This window comes from Culicoides brevitarsis, chromosome 1 (assembly GCF_036172545.1).
Source record: "Culicoides brevitarsis isolate CSIRO-B50_1 chromosome 1, AGI_CSIRO_Cbre_v1, whole genome shotgun sequence".
Classification (NCBI taxonomy): Eukaryota; Metazoa; Arthropoda; class Insecta; order Diptera; family Ceratopogonidae; genus Culicoides; species Culicoides brevitarsis.
The window spans coordinates 37,391,267-37,404,680 of record NC_087085.1 but is presented as its reverse complement, the minus strand read 5'-3'; the positions used below and the strand labels follow the sequence as shown (position 1 = coordinate 37,404,680).

The 13,414-nt window shown below is 26.4% G+C and overlaps 1 protein-coding gene across 1 annotated transcript in view; it reads left to right on the top strand.

Annotated features, from left to right (window-relative positions):
• The window catches only part of LOC134837766 (relaxin receptor 2-like), a 28,423-nt gene extending 15,581 nt beyond the window's left edge, over positions 1-12,842 (top strand). Inside the window, exons 17-22 of the mRNA XM_063853153.1 lie at positions 758-872; positions 5,000-5,144; positions 5,209-5,363; positions 5,583-5,656; positions 12,466-12,716; positions 12,792-12,842. Of these exons, the coding sequence (XP_063709223.1) occupies positions 758-872; positions 5,000-5,144; positions 5,209-5,363; positions 5,583-5,656; positions 12,466-12,716; positions 12,792-12,842 (791 nt within the window). The remainder of the gene's footprint in view (positions 1-757; positions 873-4,999; positions 5,145-5,208; positions 5,364-5,582; positions 5,657-12,465; positions 12,717-12,791) is intronic.
• The last annotated feature ends 572 nt before the right edge of the window (positions 12,843-13,414 follow it).

Here is a 13,414-nt window from a genome sequence, read left to right as displayed (position 1 = left end):
TGCACATTTTTTTAATTTTTTGTCAAATTTTCATTAAATTCATAACTTTTGAAAAAATCTGCATTTGAATTATCATCTCAATCATAAAAGATCTAAATTTTATTCAAGTTTGCATATTTTTTAATTTAAACACAAAAACTTGGACCCCATGCACATTTTTAATTTTTTCCCAGTACGAATTTTGCTTAAATTTTATTTTTTTTATTTTAATTTTCTCTCTTATTCACTTTTTCATAATTTTTCTTAATTTTTGTTTGAATTCTTGATCCCAATAGACATTTTTAAATGTAAGCCCAGTTAACATTGTGAAATTATTTTTTTTAATTTCCCAGTTTACATTCTAAAATTCCTGATTTCCTAATTCTTAATAAATTCTCAACCATTTTTGCCCAATGAACAATTTTAATTTTTCCTTTAATGGACTTTTTAGCCAAAGACAAATTTTGAAATTTTTGCCCAATGCAAATTTGAAAATTTCCATGTTGGCGCCCTTTTCCTCCGAAACGCATTAAAATTCTCCATGTTTATTTTTCATGCAAAGTGGATGAATATGCTAAGACAAACACACTTGGAATATCGATGTTGTCACACTTGCCTCACATATCTCGACATGCAGCGTTGAATAATAATAATAATATTAAACATGTTGTTGCCTTTTTGCATTGATAAATCTTTCACGAAGGGTGTTATTGCACTGTTGGTTTTTCTCCCATTCTCTGATATAAAATTGAACTTTTCTCGTTTGTGTCGTTCACAGGCTTTCTCAGCACATTAAGTTGTCAATCGTCAACGCTGCTTCTGACACTTGTCACATGGGATCGTCTCATTTCCGTGATACGTCCTCTGAAGCCCAGACCGCCGAGCAAAACGAGGTAAGTATTGTTCAATTTTTTTTTTTTCGTGACTGACAGGAAATTAGCTTGAATGAGTTCAATGAAAAGTTGAAGGAGGATTTTTTTGGGCGACAAAACACGCATGAAAAGCGCGTGGGAAGTTCTTGACTTTTTATAAAAAGTATAAAAAAAAGTAACACAAAAGAAATTGAACATTTCAACAAATAAAAAGATTTCTTTATTTCCTCGTGTGGGTTTTTTTTTGATGTGTGAAATATTTTTTTTTAAATCGACCACGCTGAATTATCGTAAGATAGAAAAAGGAAAAAAAAATATTGGCTTTGTGACAAAAAAAAACTTGATCAGATTACTGTAGCACGTGTGCAAAAAAAAAATAAGAATAAACAAGAAAAAATGGAAACGCCGGGTTACTGCTTTCTTCCCGAACAACGAACCGCATTTGTAAACAAATATTATTTTTGACTAAATTACCGAGAAAATGACAAATTATCGAGTGTCATCAAATTTTCAAGGCAACAAACATTTAAAAAGTCCTTTTTAAGAAATTTCGTTAAATATTACAAAAAATCTCATATTACTCCAAAAATATTCTCTCCCTTCTATTTTGCCATTCATCACATACATTTTTTAAACATTCAAGAAATTTACAACTGAATGAAATTCGAGGAAAAACAATGTTTGTCATTTTAAGATATGAAAATTTTGATAAATCGTTTTAGCATCAAGATGAATTTTTCTGCATGAGTGAAAAAGGCATAAAGACAGAGTAAAAGAAGCATAAAAAATATATCAAAAGTTTTCATTTAAAAAAAAAACAAAATTAAAAGCCTTTTTATATTCGTTAACCACGTGGTTTGAAATTTTTTTTAATTTTTTTGTCTAATTTTTTCTCTTAATTTTTAACCAAGTGGTTAAAAAAAAATATTAATACATTAAATATTTAATCTATTAACCACGTGGTTTAATAAAGTTTTACAACTAACCAGTTTTTTTTTAATTTTAAGGTTTATTTAAATTTCTAACCACGTGACCTAACAAAAGAGCAGTTTTTCATCGAAATGCAGTAAGAATCATTGCATTACATTGTCATCTCTTTTGATTTGACGAAACGCAAAAATATCATAAATCTCAAGGATAATATTTAGTGAGCACAAAACATTTCCATATGTCAAAGTAATAACATTTCTCGACGTGATTTGCAAACACAAAAAACCATTGTTGAATGTTCAAGTAAATATTTTGCTGCCTCTGACAAGTTGTTTGTGTTTGTTATTTTGTTGATGATTCACGAAAAGACGGATTTATTTTGCAAAACTATTTTGCATACATAAATTTTCCGCGTCCATTGGCCAATTATCGCAAATAAATCTCATTCATGCGAGATATTAACGTCATAACTAGGATGGATGGATGGATGGAATATTCTTGACTTCGATTCTTTTCGCATGAATTCATTAAATGTTTGCTGAATGAACTGGAGTGCAGCTTAAAAATTATGAATGGTTTTCGCATGAATTACTTCCAAGAGATTATGAAGGAGAGGAAAATTTAGATCTGCAACAGAGAGCATTAGATAAGCTCTAACCTCAATAGTTGGGGAAATTAATGACGAACTGAAACAGCATTTATATAAGACTGTTGTTCGTCAGAGAAAATTTCGTGGAAAAAAATTACAAAATTCACGAATTTTCATCAAAGAGACATTTACAAATCTGAATTTTCAATTAAAACAAACAAACAAAATCTTCATGAAAATCAAGGATAAATTAACAAGGAAAATCGTCTCAGATTTTGAGCTTCGTTCCAGTAGATCATACTCATTGTGGAATTAGTAGCTATGTGAGCATTTTATCCTGACTTGCACTTATTGCCTTTTCATTCAATAAGCTCGAAAATTGAGACTTAATTTATTTAATGTATTTCTATGTAATTTACAAATTTAAAGAGCTCGAAGAAGACTTCGTTCCTTCCAACAAAATGCTGACCTCATGAATAATACTTGATTATTATTGATTGAGAAAAGAATTGACTAGTTTTAAGACGAAAGATTCAGAATAAAGCAAAGAAGAAGAAGAAAGAGCTCGAAGAAGATTTTCAAAGTTTTGATCTTTCAAAAAAAAAAAAGAAAAAAAATGAAGCTTTAAATAGATCAAAACGACAAACATTTTCTTCAAGCATTTCTAGGTTTATGTTTTTGAAGAAAAAGTTTGTCGTTTTGAGTTTTTGTAAACAATATTGAAAGATCAAAACTTTGAAAATCTTTTTCGAGTTTTCTGAAATTGTAAAAAATACATAAAAATAAATTCTCGAAAATACTTAAAAGGTTTTTCAAATACCATAATGAATTTTAAAATCAATTCTTTGAATTTAATCTAAAATTTTATACCTGAAATTTTCCATAGTTTTAATTAAATGAATTGAATTTGAGCATAAAAACTAACTCAAATTTCTAAAATTAATCAAAAATTTGCGGAATTTGATTTCAAATATGTGAATTCGTTAAATCAATTGAATTCTGGTTTAAATTTTCAAATTAATGAACTCATTTAAATTCAAATTCAAATCACAATTTTTTTCCAATTATTACATTTCATTCTATTCTATAACATGAAGATAAATAATACCCAGAAGTTCTAAATTCTTTTTTATTTATTTTTATTTTTTTGTCATTTATTTTGGCATTAAGAAACAATTTATTTCCTGAACCTCGGTCATCGGCCTACGAACTTATTAAACAAATTACATTTTTTTCCTCATTTGTGTCACTTTTCAAAAGTACTTGTCAACGAACCAAGTGACATCTGTACTCTGCATAAATAAGAATTTTATTTTTCGCAATTTGACACGCAGTATCTTCGTGAAAAACTGTCTGTTTGTTACTCGTTTATGAAACGCTCGTGCTTACATAATTAAGAGTTCTTGATTTGTTTTTCTCCGTATTTCATTAAAATTAATGTTCACTTGTTTGTTGAGCATTTTATTCCTTGTCATGTAATAAATACATGGCCTTTCATTACGGTGAAGTGAAACAAGTGCAAAAGTCATTGCTTCTTATCACAGTTTGCCAATGAAAAAAAAAGTAAACTTTGACAGAAGACAGGAGGAACAAGCAAATAGGTCAAGGGAATAAAGTAAAGTTCGAATGGTTTTGTGCCTTAAAGGTTTTTATTCTGGATTTCCAGAGAAAATATTGAGCGGTAAAAGTAAAATGAAATTACTCTCCGGAGGACAAAAATTATTATGGAATTTTTTGACAAGTTTATTGAACATTTCCTGTTACTACGTGATTTTTTTTTTTGCTTTCTTCTTGGAATGAGATGGACATTGTCAGGCGACAACAGGAAGAATTTTATTTGCAAAAATAAAGAGATTTGATGAGAAATACTTGGAAATGCCAGAAATGAAATTACATGGAAAATTTTTTTTCGTTTGTTTAAGTTGCTTTGAGGTTTATGATGCTTATGAAGCTACTTTGATTTGCCGAAATCAATTTTTCTTAATATTCGATTTGCTATATGGACCATAAAATATTTGTTCAAACGAAACTTTTTCTTTTTTTTTACGAATACTTGGAAATCATAAATTGATACTCAGAAATACATTTTAATAAATTTTCAACAAGTTTTGAATTTTGAATGCTTCTTGACTTCCATTTGAGTAACTCATAAATCCCTAAAAATTTGATTTTAAGGAATTTATCTTACTCGAAAGGAAGTCAAGAATCATTAAAAACTCAAAATTTGATGAAAATTCATATGAATTTATTTCAGAGTATCAATTTTTGATCATAAAATGTCATGAAGTACGGAAAATTTTGATTTTAAATTTTTTCATGTGAAACACGTGTCTCTTTAAATTTATTTTTGAATTCACTGAAGTAAAAATTCAACTTTTCATTCCATTTCATTTTATTATTATAAAATTTTGTAACAATTTGACAAAAAAATTTTAGGTTAACAACCAGACTTTGTTTCACCGAATCGAAGATAAAAAAATAAATATTTTTTTTTTTAACTCAATTGAAGTTCAAGTTCATCATTTTCCGTTTTAAAATATTTTCTGTAGCTGAAAATATTTTTCTCATGCAATTTTTATGAAAAGATAAGAAAAAAATTCTCTTAATTTTTTTTTATTTTATTTTATAGAGCTGTTGCTCGTCTCACAATACTCTGGACAATCAGCTCAACAACGGCGATTCTCCCACTCACTGGCATCCCGTATTTCGGCGATTATTTCTACGGCAATAACGGTGTTTGCCTTTCGCTTCACATTCATGATCCGTACGCAAGGGTAAGCTCATTTAACCTCATTTTTCATCAGAAAATTTTAAAAAATTTTTTTCTTCGGCTTTTAGGGTTGGGAGTACTCTGCGGCAATATTTATTTTAGTAAATACCTTGTCATTATTATTCATTGTGATATCCTATCTTCGCATGCTGAAAGCCATCAAAACGACCGGCGAAGCGATGCGTAGCACGTTAAGTGGCAGAGAGAACATTGTTGCGAGGCGGTAAATATAAACTTTTATGATTCTCGGTCGTTTTTCTTTAATACGGTGCATTATCCTGTCAATTGGCATCGGATATTAAATACACTTTCGTGACGGTCATAGAGCGGATAATGCACTTTCCCTTGATGTTTGTGTTCAACACGAATGTCAATACGACTCAGTTTATCTCTTGTTGAATTGAATTCAATATTTATTTTTATTCAATTCGTATTTATTTAGATTTGCAGTCATCGTAGCTACAGATTGCATTTGTTGGCTTCCTGTCATTGTCGTTAAACTTGCAGCGCTTGGCGGTAAGTAATACACATACAAACGAATGAATGACGCCCATGTTATGGAATCCTTGAAAAGTAGTGGCTGAACTAGCTTTTAATTATAAAGTACTTCAAACTGTGGTGAATGCAAAACTTTTCCTTTTGTGCTCAATTTCGGTTGATGAGTAAAATTCCATTAGAATTAGTTGGAATTTGTACTGAACTATTGGCTAGGTTGATGAAAAAAGTGAAAATGTTTCATATTATCCAAATTTTGATAAAAAAAAGTTTTTTTAAAGTTAAATCAATTTGCGTTTTGTTTTGAAATTTAAAATTAAATGTCAATTCAAAAATGACAGTTAAAAATTTGAAAATCGCTTTTTTGCTAATTCTATAAAAAATTATTTTACAAAGTTAAATGAATTTATAAGTATTTTGAATTTTTATTTTTTAATTAATTAATTTTTAAATAATAATTTTTTGTTATTTGTTGTTTAAAAAATATTAAAATTTTATTTATTTAATTAAATTTTTTTAAATAAAATAATTAAATTTAAAATTAAATAAATTTTTATTAATAATTTAAAAAATTTAAAAATAATTTTTTTTACAAAGTTTAATATTAGGTATTTGAATTTTTATTTTTTAATTAATTAATTTTTAAATAATTTTTTTTGTTATTTGTTGTTTTATAAAAAAAAAATATTAAATTTTAAATCGAATTAAATTTTAAAATATTAAATTTTTTTATTGGTTAAATTTAAATAAAGTATTTAATAATTTAATTTAAATTAAATTATGATTATTAAATTATACCTACTAATTTTATTTTTTTTTTATTTGAATAACTTTATAATTTTTAAAAAAAATTTTTTTAATTTAAATAACAATTTTTAATTTTCTTTTAATTATTTAACAATTTTTATCAAAATTTCAAAAAATCTAAAATTTGTAAATCGCCTGTTCGCTAATTCAAATTATTAAAATTTCAGAAAAAAAAATTACTTTTCTTTTATTAAGAATAATTAAACATTTCTCTGATCTTTATTTTAACAAAAAAAAGCATCTAAAAATAAAAATTATCAAAAATGTATCGTCATGAGGGATAAGAAGAAGAAGAAGAAAAAAGTTAATTAGACACACAAAAGGGGTTTTTAAATACAATTTCCATCGTTATTTAGGAAATGTTTTTAAAATACCCTTGAGTACTTTTTGTGTCTTTTCATCTCACTCCAACTCTTTTCTGTTTCTTTTTTTGCGTGTGGCAGATTAATTATTTGTAAACACACTCGCAAAAAACTTTTCGGTTGTTTGTTAAAATCTGTCAACAAAAACATCGGTACGCTTTCTCCTTAATACTCATCCTCATTTAAATGCTTACGAGTATCCTTTAAAGTTTACAAAGTTTTGACAATTTTTCTTTTTTGTCAAAATTTACCAAATTACCAAAAAATAGTTTGAGGGATTATCCCTAAATTGAGAAAAAAAGTTGCCAAACTCAGGTGATGATTTTACTTTAATGACAAAATTTGTTTAGGAAATTTGAAAAGTAAAATATTTACAAAAAAAAAAGATGAAAGAGAAGAAAAGGGACATGATTTCTAATTTGCTTGCAACACTTGTGGATAATGAGATTCCTGTCCAAGCAAGGAACATGCAACTTCATGAATAAATAAATAAATAAATGACTAGATTGTTGTTTATCTTCTTGCTTCGTTTCTTGCGCCGGATGCAATATAGAGAAAGAGAACTTGCAAGAGACGAGACGATGATAGGAATTCATGTTGCGTTGTGGAAGGTCATTAAAATATGGAGCGACAAAGTTTTACAAAGAGTGCAGTTTTCTTGGAATTTAGTGAAATATAATTAAGAGTGGAGTGGATTGAAAATTAAATGATTGCAAGATTGCTTTGAAATTTGTGTGACGAAAAAAAAAATTAATGAATTTTGCATTAAATTTCTAATGACTCGGCACAAAAGTGAATCATCATATTTTGAGAATTTTCTTAATTAAAAAAGTTTAAAGAAAAGTTTTTTTTACATAAAAAGAGCTATGAAGAAAAATCTTATGATGAAAGACTTTCAATTATTTTTATATCTAATTATCGTTCGAAATCCTTTGAAAGGTTAAGCAAACAATTTTTTACTCCTCAAAGTTAAACATTTGATTCAAAAATAAAAAACTTAAATTTTTAACATTTCTATACTCCTCATAAAAATATAAAAATATTTTTTCACATTTTTATACTCCTCAAAAATAAATTTGTTCAAAAATCCTAAATTTTTCAATAAATTTTTTAAAAATCTTTAAAACCTTTTTAATAAATTATTCATTTTTTCGTTTTTTTACTCCTCAAAAAATTTTTGAAATTTTTTTTACATTTTTGTACTCCTCAAGAACAAATTATTGAAAAAAAATAATTATTTTAAATATTAAATATCTCAAAAAATTTAGATTAAATATCTTTTTTCACATTTGTTTCACACCTCAAAAACATTTTTTTTTTTTAAATCTAAATTTCTTTCACATTTTTGTACTCCTCAAAGTTAAACTTTTTCTCAGAAATTTAAAAAAAAATCTTTAAAATGTATTTTAAGAAATTATCTCAAGATATTATTTTTTTAAAAAATATTTTGTTTCACAATTTTGTACTCCTCAAAAACAAATTTGTTTAAAAATCTCAAATTTTTCACATTTTTGTACTCCTCATACTCAAAATGTGCCTTTTTAGTAAGTTTTTTTCATTTCTTACAAAAAAAATAAGGAAAAAATTGATCCGTAAATAAAAATACAATGCCACAAGCACTTTAAAACTTGAAAAAACAATCATCAGACAAGAATATATTAATTTGAATATCCAACTGTAAATCACGAGGAATAAATTATGGTCGAGTAATCCAAGCACATTTTTTCCTTTCATTGTTCTCTTATTCTTCTCTGAACTAAAAAAAATATTATTACAATTTTATTCTCTCTGATTTTCCGCCTGAATTCACAATCAGCATTTTCTATGCGTTTGATTTTATGAAAAAATGAAAAAAAAATACGAATATTGCACTTTTTGTCACTCATCCTTTTTTTTTGAACAATGACAAAAAATCTTTTGGATGGTTTTAGGCGTGAAATTGAAAATGCGACTGGATTAATTCTGTCAATTCGCCGAATTTCAAATTTCCCTGAAAACGTCAACTTCATCAATTTCACATTTCCTCAGCAACGCTAATGATTATCTAATGATGATTAATATTAAAAAGGACGGATTCGTGAAGAATCTTTTCTGGAAAGCAGCGTCACATTTTGCCGAAAAAAAAATAAACATAAACGGGCGTGGGTGATGCTTTTTGGTGCACGTGGAAGTAATATGAGGCAATCAATTTTATGTGTTTTGCCGTTTTGCACAGCGTGACAGTTTTTTTTTCGGGGGAGTTATCCCCATTGCGAAACAAATCAATGCGTGAAATGTGAAAAGGGACTCAGATAATGTCGCTTTTTTTGTAGTTGTTGCTCGCTTGTGAGCAGTATTACCATGAAAATTATTGTCGGGACAGGAGTTATTCTTTGCATTCAGTTTTTTTTTTGTTGTTGCGATGGAATCTGAGAAATTGTGTCAAATATCACGTATGAGACCGATAAGAATGTTTTTGATGTTTTTTTCTTTTTTGATTAAGAGGGAAAATTCCAAAGACCCAATTTGAGGCAAATTTAGTGCGAAATGCGGTCAGATTATCATGATTTACGGAGCAGCGTAAGATAAGGAGACACGTGCTCCAGATGGCATGGCATCGAATTCACAAAGGATGAATTTTGGGGTGTTCGACGAACTTATCAACGGCTTTTTGGCAATTTAACTCTAAATTTATTTTTATATTTAATGACTTAATTTAAAAAAAAATCCAAATAAAGAAGTTTGATTTCCATTTCAAGCATTTCCCTCACTTTTTCAAACAAAAAAGTTTCTGAAAAGAATTTTTTAAAACCTTTAAGGAGTTTTTTTTTTGCTTTTCATGTAATCTCAATTTTTGTCACTATATTAAAAAACTTTTTGGTTGAATTGTGTTTTTTGTGCTTTAATAATTATTTGAGCCAGAAAAAATTTTGTTTCCCTAATTTGCAATTTTGCCCAAAAGTAAGAGATTTATTTACCAAAAAGTAATTTTGATTTGCAAAATTTGTAATTTTCCTAAAAGTAATTTTTTATTCATCAAAAAGTAATTTTGATTTGCAAAATTTCATAATTTTCCTAAAAGTGATTTTTTATTCATCAAAAAGTAATTTTGATTTGATGATTTGATATTTTATTTTCATTTAATTTAATTTAGCCTTTAGTCAATTTAATATTCTAAATTTTTAATTTTTTTCTTAGCTAATCAAAAATACTTTAAGTCAAAATTAAAAGTTTTACATTTTTAAAAGTTTCGATTTTTTCATGAAAAATTTATAAAAAATATTTTTTATTTTATTTATTAAACTTTTTCATAAAAAAATTTTTCGAAAAAATTTGAAATTTTATGAAAAAAAATTTTTTAATTTAAATTTTGAATTAATTCGTTCAAAATTGTCAAAAAAATAAAAAAAATAAATACTCGACGAACTTATGAACGCTTTTATAAAATTTTATTTTTTTTAGTTTTTAGTCAATTCATGAAAGTTTGCTATTTCATTAAATGTCTAAAAACTAAAAAAAAAATGAAATTTCATTAAAGCGTTCATAAGTTCGTCGAATACCATTGAAAAATATTCAAACTCGTGCCTAAAAAGAAATACAGACAAAAAAATGTGAATGTCGATGATCTTTCGAACAACAAGCAAAAAAAGGACACTTGCCAAACTTCAAAATAATATTCTTAAGAAACTTTTTCTTATCCTTCATGCTTTTCGGTCAATCCATCCACAGACATAAAAACCATGCCTTGTCAATTTAATTCCCTTAACTCTCATTTGTCATGGTACTTTTGTCACTTTACAAGGCATTTTAACCGCAAAATCTTCAATGTTTTGGTTGCAATCGGTTAAAAATCAGTTACAACCGCAAAATATGTTGCCGAGTAAATGTTTGGGGATGAATTTTATTGCGCCAGACAACAGATTGCTGCGTATCCTTGAAACGACAAACAATAACAACAGTTGGTTTACGTTCGTGGTGTCTCGCATTTTTTTTTCCATTATCATGACACGCAATGAAATCAGTGATTTTTATTTCGATCATTACACATTTTGAACAAACACAAAAAAAAGTGAAATGTGAGCATAAATTGACGCGTGGTTTTGTTCGAAAAAAAAAAAACAAACTGCGTCTCAAAAGAGGTGATGGTGCATGTGATCAAATTAAATGATATTTTTTTTTAAATTTTATCACTTTTGAGAGATAAAATGCTACTCGAGGCAAAAATGTGGATTCAAAAAATAATTTTTGTTTTCAACTTGGTTGTCATAAAATTCATCACAGAAAAAATATTCAAATTACAAAGTTTCGTGTCTCATCAAAAGTTAAAATTGCTCGTGCATGAATATCATCCATCTTGTTGTGTAAATAAATAATAAAAAAAATACGAATCATCCAATGCTCTTTTCTTGAAATTTTGCGTGTGGGAAACGTTATTTGTTTTGTCTGGAATGAATTGATATCGATTCGCAGTAATCAAATAAAAAAAATCTTCGTTAAAGCTGTCAAATACTTCAACTTTTGTGTTTTAATGAGATTAAAAAAGGGTTGACTGTTTTTACCAACGAACTTATTCAAATTACGGAATTTAAGTTAAATAAAAGGTTTAAACGAAAAATATCCGCTAGAGGGCGCTTTCGTATTTGAATGAAAATTTTTACAGGAATTTAAATAAAAATCTAGCAATTATTAATTTTAATTAGTTTTTCAGAAAAATTTTAATAAAGGGCGTAAAAATTCTCTAAAAATCGAAAAAAAATATTTTTAAATTTAAAAGTAAATTTAACGCCATCTTGTGTAGTTTTTTTGAAGTTAATTTGAATTTAAAAAATATAAATTAATTTTTAAAAATTAAAAAATTAATTTAATAAATTAAATTAAATTAATAATTTTATTAACTAATTAATTAATTAATTTTTTAACTAAATATTAATTTAATTTAAATTTATATTAATTTTAATTTATATTTAGTTAAAAATTAATTAATTTAATTAATTAATAAAAATGAGTTATGAGAAAATAAATATTTATAATTTTTTTTTAAATTAATTTTTCAAATAAAAAAAATATTTCATAAATTTTTGGAGCTTTTAACAGATCGTTGATAAAATCAGTTATATGTATGTATTAAAAACCAAAAAGTGTGAAAATGCGATTATAGGTTAAACTCATCTGCCACGTGTCTTTTACAAAAGTTTTACTAAAATAATCCTTCGGGATACCGCACGTGTAACCAAGTGACGTAATATAATTTGTCTGAACTGAAAAAGAAAAAAAAAGTTAATTCAAGCGAGAAAAATATGTTTATGATACAAGTATAAGGAAAAGATTATATCCAATTAGGATCATTGAGAAGTTAAGTGATGTATTTACATCAAGAGGATTTATTAATGAAGAGAAAATTTTCAATAGAATTTCATGTCTCGTCAGAAAAAAAAATAAAAAAAAATCGAAAATTTAATAGAACAGAAAATTGCTTTAAATTTGAATAAATAAAAAAAAACGCTTGGTCATCGAAAACACTAAAAAAATACAAATAAAACATCTGTCGTTGACAAAAATAAACAAAATAAAAAAATTTCACTGCCTACCATAAAAAAATTTTAAAACTCACCCAACGAAAAACTTTTTAATCCGCCATAACCATAATCCCCAATAAATTCTTTTTTTTTGTTTGTTTTTCAGGTGTTCAAATATCGCCATACATTTACGCGTGGCTCGCTGTTCTCGTGTTGCCGATCAACAGTTCCCTCAATCCGATCATTTACACGCTGACAACAGCGCAATTTAAACAACAAATCCGACGATTTTGCTATCGTCGCGGCTACGGCGTCACAATTGAATCGCAATCAAATAATGGATTTGAATCAACGCTCGGCACCAGTCTGAAGCATATGCCATCAAATGGCAGTCAGCGACGCTTGTTGCAAAGGCAGGTAAAGCTGATAGGTGTTAAAAGCATAAATTAATAATTTTTTCCATTTTTTTTTTGTTTTTTTTTTCTTCCACAGAAATCGGGATTGTATCCCTCCCGCAAACATTTAATACTCACCTTGGTATAAAAATTTAATTAGAGATTTAAGAAGTTTAAAGGAGCCTAAAAAATAATTTTATTTTCATCGGTACTTAATGCTTAATAGGCTTAGCGTGATTAACGTTGATGTTTACGAATTAGAAAGTTCGGTAGCTTTAAAAAAATAAATCTTTAAGAAAAATTTAAGGTAAGGTTGGAAAATAATTTTGACATCTGTCAATAAATTTAATTTTAATTACTTTAATTTTAAAAAAAATAATTAATTTTTTTAAAGAATTTTAGCTAATAATTAAATTAAATAATTAAAAAATTAAATAATTAATTCCTTAAATAGTTTTTTAAAAAATATCATAAAAAAAATTAATTTTGACAAAAAAATTTGATATTTAAAAAATTAATTATATTTTTAATTGTATTTAAATTAAATTTATTTTTATTCGATTTTTTTATAAAACCATCAACAATTTTTTCCAAATAAGAATTTTTAATTCTTAAAAAAAATAAAATTTAAATTTGAATAAAAAAATTTTGACAGCTGTCATCAAAATTATTTTTTAAGCTTCCAATGAAAACTGTAAATATGTTAATTAAAATTAAAAA